The sequence below is a fragment of the Nelusetta ayraudi genome, unplaced genomic scaffold (assembly GCF_046127955.1).
Source record: "Nelusetta ayraudi isolate G7.1 ecotype Tasmania unplaced genomic scaffold, CSIRO-AGI_Nayr_v1 ptg000120l, whole genome shotgun sequence".
In the NCBI taxonomy this organism is placed as follows: Eukaryota; Metazoa; Chordata; class Actinopteri; order Tetraodontiformes; family Monacanthidae; genus Nelusetta; species Nelusetta ayraudi.
In genome coordinates, this window is record NW_027466170.1 from 283,479 (window position 1) to 295,611 (window position 12,133).

General features: G+C 48.1%; 1 protein-coding gene across 1 annotated transcript; it reads left to right on the forward strand.

The window, feature by feature from the left end:
• Positions 1 to 9,324: 9,324 nt before the first annotated feature.
• On the forward strand, positions 9,325 to 11,317 carry LOC142903897 (retinol-binding protein 2-like). Its single transcript, XM_076049786.1, has 4 exons — positions 9,325 to 9,447; positions 10,573 to 10,751; positions 10,860 to 10,961; positions 11,151 to 11,317. The coding sequence occupies exons 1-4, from the start codon at positions 9,375 to 9,377 to the stop codon at positions 11,199 to 11,201; spliced, it is 405 nt and encodes a 134-aa protein (XP_075905901.1). The 5' UTR covers positions 9,325 to 9,374; the 3' UTR covers positions 11,202 to 11,317.
• The last annotated feature ends 816 nt before the right edge of the window (positions 11,318 to 12,133 follow it).

A 12,133-nucleotide genomic window follows, 5' to 3' on the forward strand; every position in this document is an offset into this window, starting at 1 on the left:
CAAACACACCTGCCTGCCTGCATGCATGCGTGCGTGTGTTTGTCCACAGCGCTCCATTGGATCCATACTCCTCTGTTCCTTACCCTCCCCCTCCAAGCCATCCCTCCACCCACGACACCATCACCACTACCAGCAGCAGCAGCAGCATGTGCGCGGTCTAATGATCTTCCGCTCTGAACTGGAATGTGGCCTCAGCGTGGTGGAGGAAGCTCTGTATCTCCAGCCTCCAGCTATACAAACACACACATGCACGCACTCCTTTAATAGATTGGACTTCCTCCACACAAACACACACACACACAAACACACGCTGGGCATTGATCCCAGCGTTAGGGCTCCTATCACCAATAGGCATTCCTGCGTCGTCTTTTCCAAACGATCTCCCAGGTTACGACACTTGAGGGCCAGTTGACCACGAAAAGCGAGGAGATAAATCCTCGGCGGCGCTATCTGCCAGCAGCCGACGCCGGCATCATCTGTCACGGAGCCACGGCTACGCCTCCGCCGTACCCTTGGCGCAGTCTGGAGGAAACCCAGCTCTTAAAATAGTGCCGGGGATTTGGAAGACGAAGGTGCGGAGGGAAGGGAAAGTTGAGCGAGAAAGGAAAGACGAGGGGAGGACAGGGCGGCGGAGGAGAGGGGGGGTGGAATGAATGTGGCGGCAAAGCGGCGCAGGCAGCGGGGGGAGAAATATCGGCCAGTGCAGGCCAGTACCATTTGTCCTCGTCAGGATCTTAAATAGAATCCGGATCAATTATTCATAAGGCCCATAACTGGCAATAAATGTTAGCTGAGACAGCGTGGACCGGCTCGGCTGGCTGGAGACGGAAAATTGGGGTTACGGAGGCAAATATGGAAAAAGAAAAAGAGGGGGGGAAAGAAAAGGTGCGGACAAAAAGCTGAATAAACAACACTTGGCCCATAATTCGGACTGGGAGCTGACATTTTCAAGCCTCCTCGGGTTGTTTGAGGCTCCACTTTGACCTCGTTAGTCAGTGGAAGCAGCCTTGACAGAGGCGGGTGGGGGAGGGGGGGATCACACCAGATCATGGAAAATAATGTTTGCCACCAACATTTGGGGTACACAGGACAGACTGGTCACTGGGGGTCGGTGCAGGCAGGAAAAATAGGAAAGGAAAAAGTAGTTTTTCCTCTTTCCATTAATCTTTTGATCTTTAATAATCTTCGAAAACAGGAACGAGAAACCCGGCGTGCTCAGGTCGGTTCGTTGTGTTTACGAAACGTACAGCAGACACCACAAAACAAAACAAAACAAAAAAAACACTTGCGGCCCCCTTGGCAGATTACCAGCTTTAGTTACATCAAAGCATGAAGGCTATGAGGAGGCACATTTGACGGCGTGCCAAAAGAACGCGCTGTTTAAGAGAGTCAAGGATACTTGTTACTATAGATACCGTCTCAAGTCTCTGTGCGTCCACGTCAACACAGTCCTGGCAACGCACCATGTGGAATTCACTCTTCTCCATGACAAACAGACATACAACACACTGGCTGCCAGCCGCTGTCATGATGAAAGCCACCAACCAGATTATTTAACCTTCTGTGGCTTTGTGTTGAGGTTTGGCCTCAAACCAGAGCCACAACCTCACCTGGAGTGCCACACATCTGTCTGAGGTTGAATCTGTTTGCAACACCAAAGTCATTGTGAGCAGCTGCAGCCGTCGCTGCAGTGTGTGGAGGCTGGGGTTTTTTTGTCGATGACCCTTCTGAAGGGCGCAGACACACAATCAAAATGCCTTCTTGTCTCATTAAAACTGTTGAAACTGACTTGGTTTTGCTTGTGCACTTGTTGCTTTAAGGAACAAAGTTGCAGAACGCAGGGATTTTTTTGAGTAGACGCACAAAACAGCAGAAAATATTCATCCTGTTTTTTTTTTAAGTGGAAAGGTCGAAATGCAGAGAGAACGGCCTCGTTATCAAAAGATTCCCACATAAGTGCAGACAAGTCACATTTTAAAATGCGACACGCTCAAAACTGTGGGCTTGTTACTTTAATGTGCAAGGTTTCTTCATAGGAGGGATTCCTAGAAATACCCAACTGTGTTTGGGCAGCTTTTCAGTGTCTGCATATCGAAAGAGGATTTTTTTTAATGCAGTCGTCCACTCATCATTTCAGGAGTGAGGACAAGGTGCTTCTCTGCCGGAATTCAGAGGAAAAGACTTTGTATGTATTAATCACTGTACTTTCTGTTATTACAATCAGTCACAACGTCTTACAGAAGATACAAGTGCAGCGAGCTTTTCATGTTAAAGTCACAGTCGTTTTAAGAATTGCTCCTCATTTCCTGATCCACAGAATGTAATATGTCTAAACACCCACAACACAAAGCCAGTACGTCAACATGTAAAGGTTAAACTCACTTGTATTCTGGATTATGTCAACATCAAAGTCCCTCCCCTAAAATTGCTTCACAGGGATTAAGAACAAAAACAATCACGGGGCAGCATTGCCAGGTTTTTGTGTGACTTTGTTGTTTGTAAATGTACCCTAACCTTAAGTTCTTTGTTGTTTTTAGGTTGTGCATTTGAATTTTTTGTAGTTTGTAAATGATTTTCAATGTATTTTAGGTGGTTTTCGTGGTTTATGCCCCACATGTTGAGGGCTGCAATGGTGGAAATGACCAACATTGGATGAACAAACAGATGCGTCGTGCATGTATGTATCTATTTCATTTGGTTTGACTGTGACAATAAGGGAATTAATGGTGGAATTGTATAGAATCTCAGCTCGGAACCTTTTCATCAAATCATCCCTTGTTATTTTCTCTCCCTTTTTTGTCTTCTTCTTCTTCTACTACTTTCGTCCTGGCGCAGAGACCCAAGCCCGAGGCGCGAATTATCACACAGAGACAGCTCTGGTGATAATTGACTGAGGGAATGCCAGGCACTTACTGATGAACATGAAACACTCCACTGTGCATTTCCAAATGGCTTTACCGAGTTAATGGCGGTGTGGGAAAAATTAGCTCACATAAGGCCGGGGAGGTAATGTAGCTTCCAGCTCAGCTCATTTTCTCCAAACGAAAAGAGATAATCTGGACCCCCCGAAGGCCTCCAAGATTGAAAGCCTCGCGAGCCGGAAAGGCCAAATAACTGAGAGAAATTAGACATGAACCTGGGCCAAAGTTTTCTCATTCCCGCTTCCCCGCACCTCACAGCGCCGCGCGGCAGCGACAGTCCTCGGCAAACCTTCGGAATGAGAATTAGAGGTGATGGAACAATCTATCTTTGTTTTCTCTCCCTCCCCTCGTTTCATTTAACTCTGCCTCCCCCTCCGTCTTTTGTTGGAGGGTTCAATTTGAAATGTTTATTTCTTTTTTTCGTCCTCCTTCCTCTTTCTCCGCCGCTGGCACGGCAAGGCAAGGTTTGCCTTGAAGGGAGCGACAGAAGTGGACTCTGTTTGTGACAACTGGAGCTCTTCTCCATCTCCGCCCAGATGGACTGGCAACCGTCTCGGCCGAACAGGCTTTCATATGCGAACGGCTCCTCCCCTCGCCGATCAGAGAGCCTTGCAGACTGTGAGGAAAACATTTGAAGGTTGCAACAAAGAGCCGGGGGGGGGGGGAAATGCCCCTGTAGAAGAATAAAAGTGTCTCAGGATACAGACGCGGGCAGGCTTCAAATTGGAAGAGAAATATCTTATTATTAGCTCACGGTTCTTGATTCAGGCAGAATCCAGCATTTAAAATGTTTGGTAGCATCGCCAGATCTGTGAGGGTTTTGTTGTTGTGCGGGAAGAAAGAGAACTGAGAGCCATTAAAGGACGCAAACCTTTCTATGGCGCTTCATCCGCTTGTTAATGTTGCTGAAGCCACAACAACCATAACCCCCTGGGGAACATCACGTATCCAGTGGATCCATTGAATAAAGAGCCAAAAGAAAGGGTTTGCAAAGAGGGGGCAATATGTGTGAATGATTGAATCCTCCATTCAGAATCACATTAGGAATAAGACTGCTATAGTGAAGCAGGGTTGCTGTTGTTCAAGGCTTCCCAGAGGTGCAAGGGACAGCTTTAGCTCAGCCTCTTTGCTCACAGTGATGCATCACCATGTCACAAATCATTTTAGTCCTAATTTTAATCTAAAAATGCAAACCAGCTCCGAGCCGCAGTGTTCATATTGCTCTCTTTAGCAACAGCGGCAGCCAGCACCAGAATGCCTCCCACTGTTTTATCTACACCAACTGGAGTCGTGGAGCCCGATGTGATTCAAAGGCCGAGTCGGAACACTTTGTGTTAAAGGTTAGCGGGACGTCTGAGCGATCCAGCAGCTCTGCAAGACAGCAGAGTTTCGACATCACAAAAGCTGTGACCTCTGGACGAGTGGCTGTCATGGCGAAAGCAAAAAGGGGCCAAAGTGCTAGCGGAATGGAGTGCATGCTTCACTCGTGGTGACACGTGTGACTTTCAGTGTTGGCCGCAGCTTCTGCTTCTGAAGCGGTGAGGAGGTAAACAAAAACAGCAGCGGATGAAAACATACGATTGGCTCCACGGGAAACTGACACAAACCCAAATGCTTCTGGAAACATGTCTGGAAAATGGAATGGCCTCTGCCGCTTTGCCTGGTGTTTAATGCGATCTGTTCCTCCGACGCAGAAACACGGGAGCGAGCGCAGGGCAAAGCCATCTTTCACCTCCATCCGCTTCCTGTTCGACGTCCTACGCGGGCAGAAAGCGAATCTGGACACTCTTATTCCTGGTGGATCCCCTCAGGACCAGCAGGCCCCCTTTCAAGACCCACATAGGAAACCCAATACATAATGCATCACCGCCAGGCGCTATTTTGGAGAGAAACACAGAGCTCCGGCAATCAGTCCCCACAGTTACTTAATGTTTCTGTGGGGAGTGGAGAAGGGGGGGGGGGTAAAAAAAACGAGGTCCCATTCCAGCCGTTACGGAATTACCAAGAGGAAAACATGAAATATTGAACACTGTCATTGCCTCTTTTTTTTTCCAACCTTCTCCATCTTCTAGCTCCAACTTCCTGAAAGGGGGGGGGGGGCGTTCTGGGAGAAAGAAGTGAAAGGCAAAAGGGCTCACAGAGTGGGTTTTATTCTGGGGATTATTTTGGATGCAAGGGGGGAGGGCGGTCGACCAGCAGCAACACAGGCCGACGGTGGTTTGGGGGGGGGGGGGGGTTGCACAACATGGGATTTGATTTGTGCACCTTGAAAGCAGCGGGGGGTTGGGAGGAGGTGGAGGGGGGGCGGGCCAGATCAACGTGGGCGTGTACGGCAAAGTGCCTACGGTCAAGCGTGTGGCGTGGTGGCACTGGTGTGTTTGGGGGGGGGGGTTGCATTTAGCATGCGTAAGTGGACCAGCGACCGCAGGCGAGCGCTTACAGTGCATGCATACATTCATGAGAAGATGCGAGTGCTCACAACACTGATTCTTCTTCTCTTTTTTTATTTGAGCTGGACATGATGAATGAAGCGCCCCTCACCTGCCAGCGGGGGCGCCCTCAGCCACGGAATGAGCCTCCGCAGGCTGCTCGCCGCCAGACTGCAACTCCTGCACCTGAAAGGTGGTGGTGGTGGTGGTAATGGGAGGTGGGGTGGGAGGGGGGGGGGGGGTTCTTCTGTTAATACCAAGGCTATCCAACCTTGATGTCAATAGATTTTCATTCATGCTGTCCGGCAGAGCCGCATGCCTATTTGTGTGCGAGCAGAGGTCGCGAGAGGCGACTGCAAGGCATCAAGCTTTTATCCGCGACACGAAATTGCAGAGGTTTTGTAGACAAGGAGAATATTCCTTGTGTGTGTGTGCGAGCGTGCGTGCGTGCGTGCGTGCGAGCCTGCCGCGCGCGCGTCGTGGTCCGCGTTTCCATTTGTGCTCGCAATCTCCTCTGACGTGCCCACGGTTTTGCTGGCGTATTGACGCATGCAACGCCGAGCTTCTGTGGCTTCTGCGGGGGGATAAAAGCAGCGGCGGAGAGAAATCATCCAATTGTGTGGGAACACTGGGGCCCCCTTTCAATTCTCTCTGGGACATCAAAGCACACAGCAAGACGCCGCACTATTAGAGTCCATGGGTGGGATGGAAATGCATTACAGTATGTACTCTGTGCTGAAATCCACGAGGACGGTTTCATAACAAAGAGCAGAGTTCTCCTTCTCTGTCTCCTCGGAGGGCTGCCATTAATCTAAGCTTTGATGTTTTTAGAAACAACAGGCAAAGAGGAGGAGGAGGAGGAGGAGGAGGAAGGGGAAGGGACAAGGAGACCGCCGAGGGACTCGCACAGGCATGTAAAGACTGGGTAATACTTTCCTTTGAATGGCGCACTAATGAAGCAAATTGAATTGCGCTGTGCAGGATATTCAAACTGCAAACGGGAGGTGGTGGAGGAGGGGCAGTGGGGGCGAGGGGGAACAGTGGGGACGCGACCAGAGAGCGGAATGCACAACACTGTTAGCTGGAGACGGACAGACTGACAAACACACAAACAGAAAGCCTCAACTCTCATTGGGAAAAGGCCCGAGCAGACAGACAGATGCTCGTCACCGTCCTGCGCTCGCAGCGGTTGTACATTCGACGCACGCAGCCGCAGCCACTCGGCAACTGTGCACAGCGCTCCGAGTTCCTGGCAGACAGGAAGCGCCATCAGGTGTGAATTAGGCGGAATTCAAAATGAATCTGCAGTCATGCATTATTAAAAGCATCCCTAATTGCATTTGCATACGATTTTCGAGATGCCTGGTGTGAACGCACGAATCCCTCCATCCGACAAGAAACAATTATCAGCGAACGCTTCCCACACGAGGCTGCCGAGTCTTCGTTTCCATTTCCTCCCTTCAAACAGACCTCCGCCCCACCAGACCTCCGTTTCACCTGACAAAGCCGGCCGCAGAGAGCAGATTTTCCAGCGAGCCGCTCGCCAGATGGCGCCGAGTCATCTCAACTTTGATCACAGCGCCGTTGTTGCGAACGGACAGTGCAGGCCACCGCCGCTGCTGCTGCCGCTGCTGCTGCCGCTGCCTCTGGTCCCCAGCAGTGCTGAGCAAGCACTGGTGCGCAGCAACAGCGCCCCTCTGTGGCGAGACAAGTAAAAATGTTCACCCAGTCAGCGAGACCGGTCGTCGGGACAGTGAAAGGGGTCCGTGTTGTGAGAGCTCGGTACAGTACTGTGCGTTCGTAAGAGTCACATGTTGTGGTTTTCTCCTGTATTATCTGGGAGCTGGTCAGGAAATAGATGCTTAAAAGGTTCTTTCATAGTGCGTAAATGTCACTTTGTTAATGTTTCTTCACAATGTTAAATGGGAGGAAAGTAAAAACGGGGTTGATTATGGGAATTGTGAACATTATCAACCAGGACTTGAAAGCTATGATATATTTGTCTGTTGACAGGAGGAGTGGCCAGGCAGAGGGAAATACACCATCCACTTCTGTGCTACAATTTGTGTTTTAAAAATAAATGTCTTCATAAATCAGATCTCACCCAACTCCTCTTCTCAATTACACTCTTACGCTCACTGTCGAATCAAAGCCAGACTATTTAGCTTTATGCTCCCTCTGCGACATGGCCCGTTGGCATTTGATTCCACTTCAACCAGTTTGTTAAGCCTTCTATCCCACATATGAACAATCCCTTTGACATCACTGGCCAAATGTGCCCCCTAAAGCAACCGGCAGTGCTCCATTGAGCCGAACAAGGCAAACTCACACCGTCGGACGAACCTCTGGGGAAAAAAACAGTGAGAACATGTTACGCGGAATGTGTTGCACAACTTTGTCAGTCTGACCTCTGCAAGTCCTTACGCAGTTTCTCCTGCACTGTACCTTGCTGCCTTTAGTTCTTGCTTCATATTTATGATGCAATTTTCATGAGCTGCGATTGTGTTTTAATGTGTTTTTTTTCATCATTCATTCATCCATCATCTTCCATACCCTCTTATTCCCGAGCTCAGGGTCACGGGGGTCTGCTGGAGCCTATGCCAGCTCCAGTGTGCATTATAGAACTGCAGCTTCATTGTATGGTGGCCGATTGTATGTCGACTGATAAAGAAAAATCGCTAATCTAATCTAATGAAGAGCAGTTGTGGGGTTTTTTTTGGTATTGATGCTTACACAGTAAAATTGCATAATAAGTGGCAGTTAACACAGTGTGTGTGTGTGTGTGTGTGTGTGTGTGTGTGTGTGTGTGTGTGTCTTATCAGCTGTGATATGTGCTCACAATCTGCCTGACCTTTGACCCTCCACATGCCCCCACCCCTGTCTCCATCCACATCAGATACTTGCCGCTGACTGAATCAGACACCTCAAACCCTTTTACACAGTGTCATGACCACAGCATAGTGATGTAAAGTGTATATTGATTATGGCCACATGTCAAAAGAAAAAAATAAAAATAACTAAATAAAAAAAATGTGAAGGGAAATCCAGAAAGGAAGTGATTAAAATTATTTTTTAAGTACATTTCACAAACTTTTGACCTGGTGCGTCAAACTTAACTTTACCACTGACACCAGAAAACTAACCATCATCGTGTTTACCTTCTAAAGTGCAAGCAGAGTACCTCCAGATAATTTATGAAGATGCATAGTCAAGTTCATTTCCCTAAAACCAACGTTTGGTGAAAAACACTCTTGTGGAGCCAAAATACAATCGACAGAAATCGAAACTTTTTGCACCATTTTTTCACCACAGGCTCAGAAAAAAAAGACCAAAGAAGAGAAAGCATAGCAGATACGGCTCCTCAAAGTTCTAGCACTGATCCATTATCCTGCATCCAAGTGCATTAGGGCTCCTCTCTGCTGGAGCCGGTCTAATGGGAGGAAATAAGGACTGTAATAGAGAAGTAATGTCGACTCTTACCAGGCATCCAGGCCCGGAAGTGGACAAATGCATTGCATCGAATGCCTGCACGAGTAAAAAGCTTGCTTGTGAGTGACTGCACCACTGCAGCTCTATTTTCTATGCTTGCGAGGACCCTGAATGACTCGTCGCACGACTTAATCCCCTCACGGAAAACTTTGGATGATGGTTGAATATGTTTTGACCGTCAACATAGCAGGAAAAACTATTTTCTGTTTTATATTTCTAAAGCATTCGGATACTTCCTGCCTGAGTACTTTTCTGAAAACCCATCAGCCTCCATCCACATGCTGCTCTCTCAGTGTGTGTGGTCCGTTAAAAACCACTCACTGCCTACTGAGTTTATCTGCACGTACACACACACAGCGAGCCAGGGGAGTTATCAGCTGTACCCTGTCCTTTGGTCCGTATGCACTTGGATGCTCAGAGTGTATATAAAGGGCTGGGCCCTTGAATTGTCTCACACTCACACTCACACACACACACACACGCCCCTCTCTTCAAACACACACACAAACACAGACGCATTACTACACCAATCAAAATGCCTGCAGACTACAACGGTCGCTGGGAGATGGTGAGCAACGAGAACTTTGAGGATGTCATGAAGGCCCTGGGTAAGTCTCACACACTCTCCGCCCAAAAATCGATGCATGTCGCAGGAGTAGAAATCGGGACTTTGGCTTGTAGCTCATCAGAGAAGGAGAGGTTGGGTTGCCTGAAGTGTGTGTTTGAGTGGCTAAGGAGGGCTTAGCACAGCCAGAAAATTGGAAAAGGAGTGTGACGAGACAGAGGGAGAAGCAGCGTGTGGGGTGTGTGTGTGTGTGTGTGTGTGTGTGTGTGTGTGTGTGTGTGTGTGTGTGTGTGTGTGTGGTGGGGGGAGGAACCGTGGCACTGCTTTACTTCCTCATTGAGTTGCTGTCAGCCCAAGTTGCCATCCAGCCTGCGAGCGCTTGCCGACTGTTACCGTGCCAGATAAATATTGATTCGCTCCTTTCAGCATTTCCATCCTCCTTATCCATCGAGGGGAAGGAGTCAGATCCAGATCTTGGATCAGGCAGTCGGCTAGTGTGCCATAAAACAAAATAAAACGATGAGGTAAATATGAAGAGAGAAAGAGATAGTGAGCAAGAAGCCCATTGCCTGGCTTTGCTCTTTTTCACTGTGTCATTGATCAGAGCCAGAAACACCTTCATTATTCAAAATAAAACTTCTTATTTGCAATTCATAAAAAAAAACAAAAAAAAAACAACAGCGCCGCGAGAAAACCCAGGAAATCCTGAACGCCTGCACCTCATTTCCATCAGGCGACGCAGAAGGGAAATGACATCCTTATGGAAATGGGTCGAAAATATTTATTTAGATGAGTAAATATGGGCTCCTCGTCGGGGAAAGTGATGGGAGAAAATTGAATTTTCACAGGGAAAGCAAATAGGATATTTGAATATCTAGACCATCAGGAGGGCGGAGGTTCTCCGGCAGGGCCCAGCGCTGACACCGGGAAGGAGGAACTGATTTAGGTCCGTGACGACTCAGAGCGTTTTAAAGGGTAAATGAGACTCTCAGAACGAGCAGCGGGAGTGGAAAATCAAAATAAGTTTACCGGTGTCCCGGTGCTTTCTCTGCTCTGAGAGGGATCGAGTCGGGATTGAATCAGGCTCCCGGCCAAAATCAGAAAATCAACTCGAAGACAAAAACCTCCTGCGGTCGACGCCACTTCTGACTTTGTGTCGCCCTTGCAGACATCGACTTTGCTACCCGGAAGATCGCCATCCACCTGCATCAGACCAAAGTCATTGTGCAGAACGGCGACAAATTCGAGACCAAGACGCTGAGCACCTTCAGGAACTACGAGGTCAACTACACCGTGGGGGTGGAGTTTGAGGAGCAAACCAAGGCCCTGGACAACCGCAAAGTCATGGTGGGTCTGGTTCCATTTGTGCGCTTTTGCCACTTGAATAAAACAAATCAAACGCATGACGCCTGGTCGGTGTTTTTCCTCCTCCTCTTTCGCGTCCTGCGACGTCAGACGCTGGTCTCCTGGGACGGAGACAAGCTGGTGTGCGTCCAGAAGGGGGAGAAGGAAAACCGCGGCTGGAAACACTGGATCGAGGGAGACCTGCTCCACTTGGTGAGAAGCAAGGGCCGCATCCAAACACTTTCACCCTTCAGCTGGGAAGATATTATCTCGTGTCCATGGGCAATGGGAGCGCAGATAACCGATCCGTATCTGAATCCCACGGCTGCTAATTATGGCAGATTAGAGAGCAACACGTTGCATCATGTCGGAGTGTCTAAAGGTTCATCTTATCTCCTGCAGGAACTCACTGTGCTCGACAAAGTCTGCCATCAAGTATTCAAGAAGGCCTAAGAGAAGGAGAGGAGGAGCAGAGGAGGAGTCCAGCCTGTACACATCAGTCCCTTGTCTATTGCTGTCTATTTATGATTCTTGGGTGTGTAATAAAAAGATGCAACCGTCTGTGTTAAGTTTGTTGTTTCTTTGTTGACACATGGCAAGGCACTGAGGCTCTGAGTTGAAGAAATTGCGCTGCACTGCCCCACAGACCACACCAACCCAGACAGACAAGGGGCCCTTGGTTCTTGGGAGCCACCCAGGGACCTGGGCCCAAGGTACAAGAACGACAGCACCCCTATTGGCAGACCAGGGATAGCACCCAGTGTGGTGGCCCCCCAATGAGGAAACAGTTGGGAGTTTAAAACTTAAAGACTTAGAACATAAAATACAGTAAAAACATCTTATGAAATAGATCAAATTGGAATAATACCGCTGTGGCTAAGACAATGTAAAAACAACACGATGAGTGCTGTCATTGAGGCATGTAAAACATAAGATAAAATCGTGAAATATTCTGACAAGAACGTAAAAAGTAATTAATGAGGATATTGAGATAATTTAAGTGTGTTTTTAACAAAAGCATCAACACTCTGTGGTCCTGGGACAGGATGTTCCAGACACATGTCTACATTTTGCTGTTCTGTTTTCAGTCACACATTTGTTTTCACTTAAGTTGAAATATCTTTAATACGTTTCTTCATTCCAGTTAGGACTTGAAAAGTAAAATCCTCGAAATATGAAGTTATAATATATGAAAATATATGTCATACAAACACGCAACTTGTATTCGGTGGTTTAGAGATAAAAGACAATTTGCATGTTGACGTTGTTATTATTATTAATAATATAATCACCAAACGTTTTGCTGGGCTGGTGAGTTCACTGACACGCAGCCTGTCGGGTTTTACTGACGCCTGAGTTCACAGGTACAACATGTTCCTCTTCTC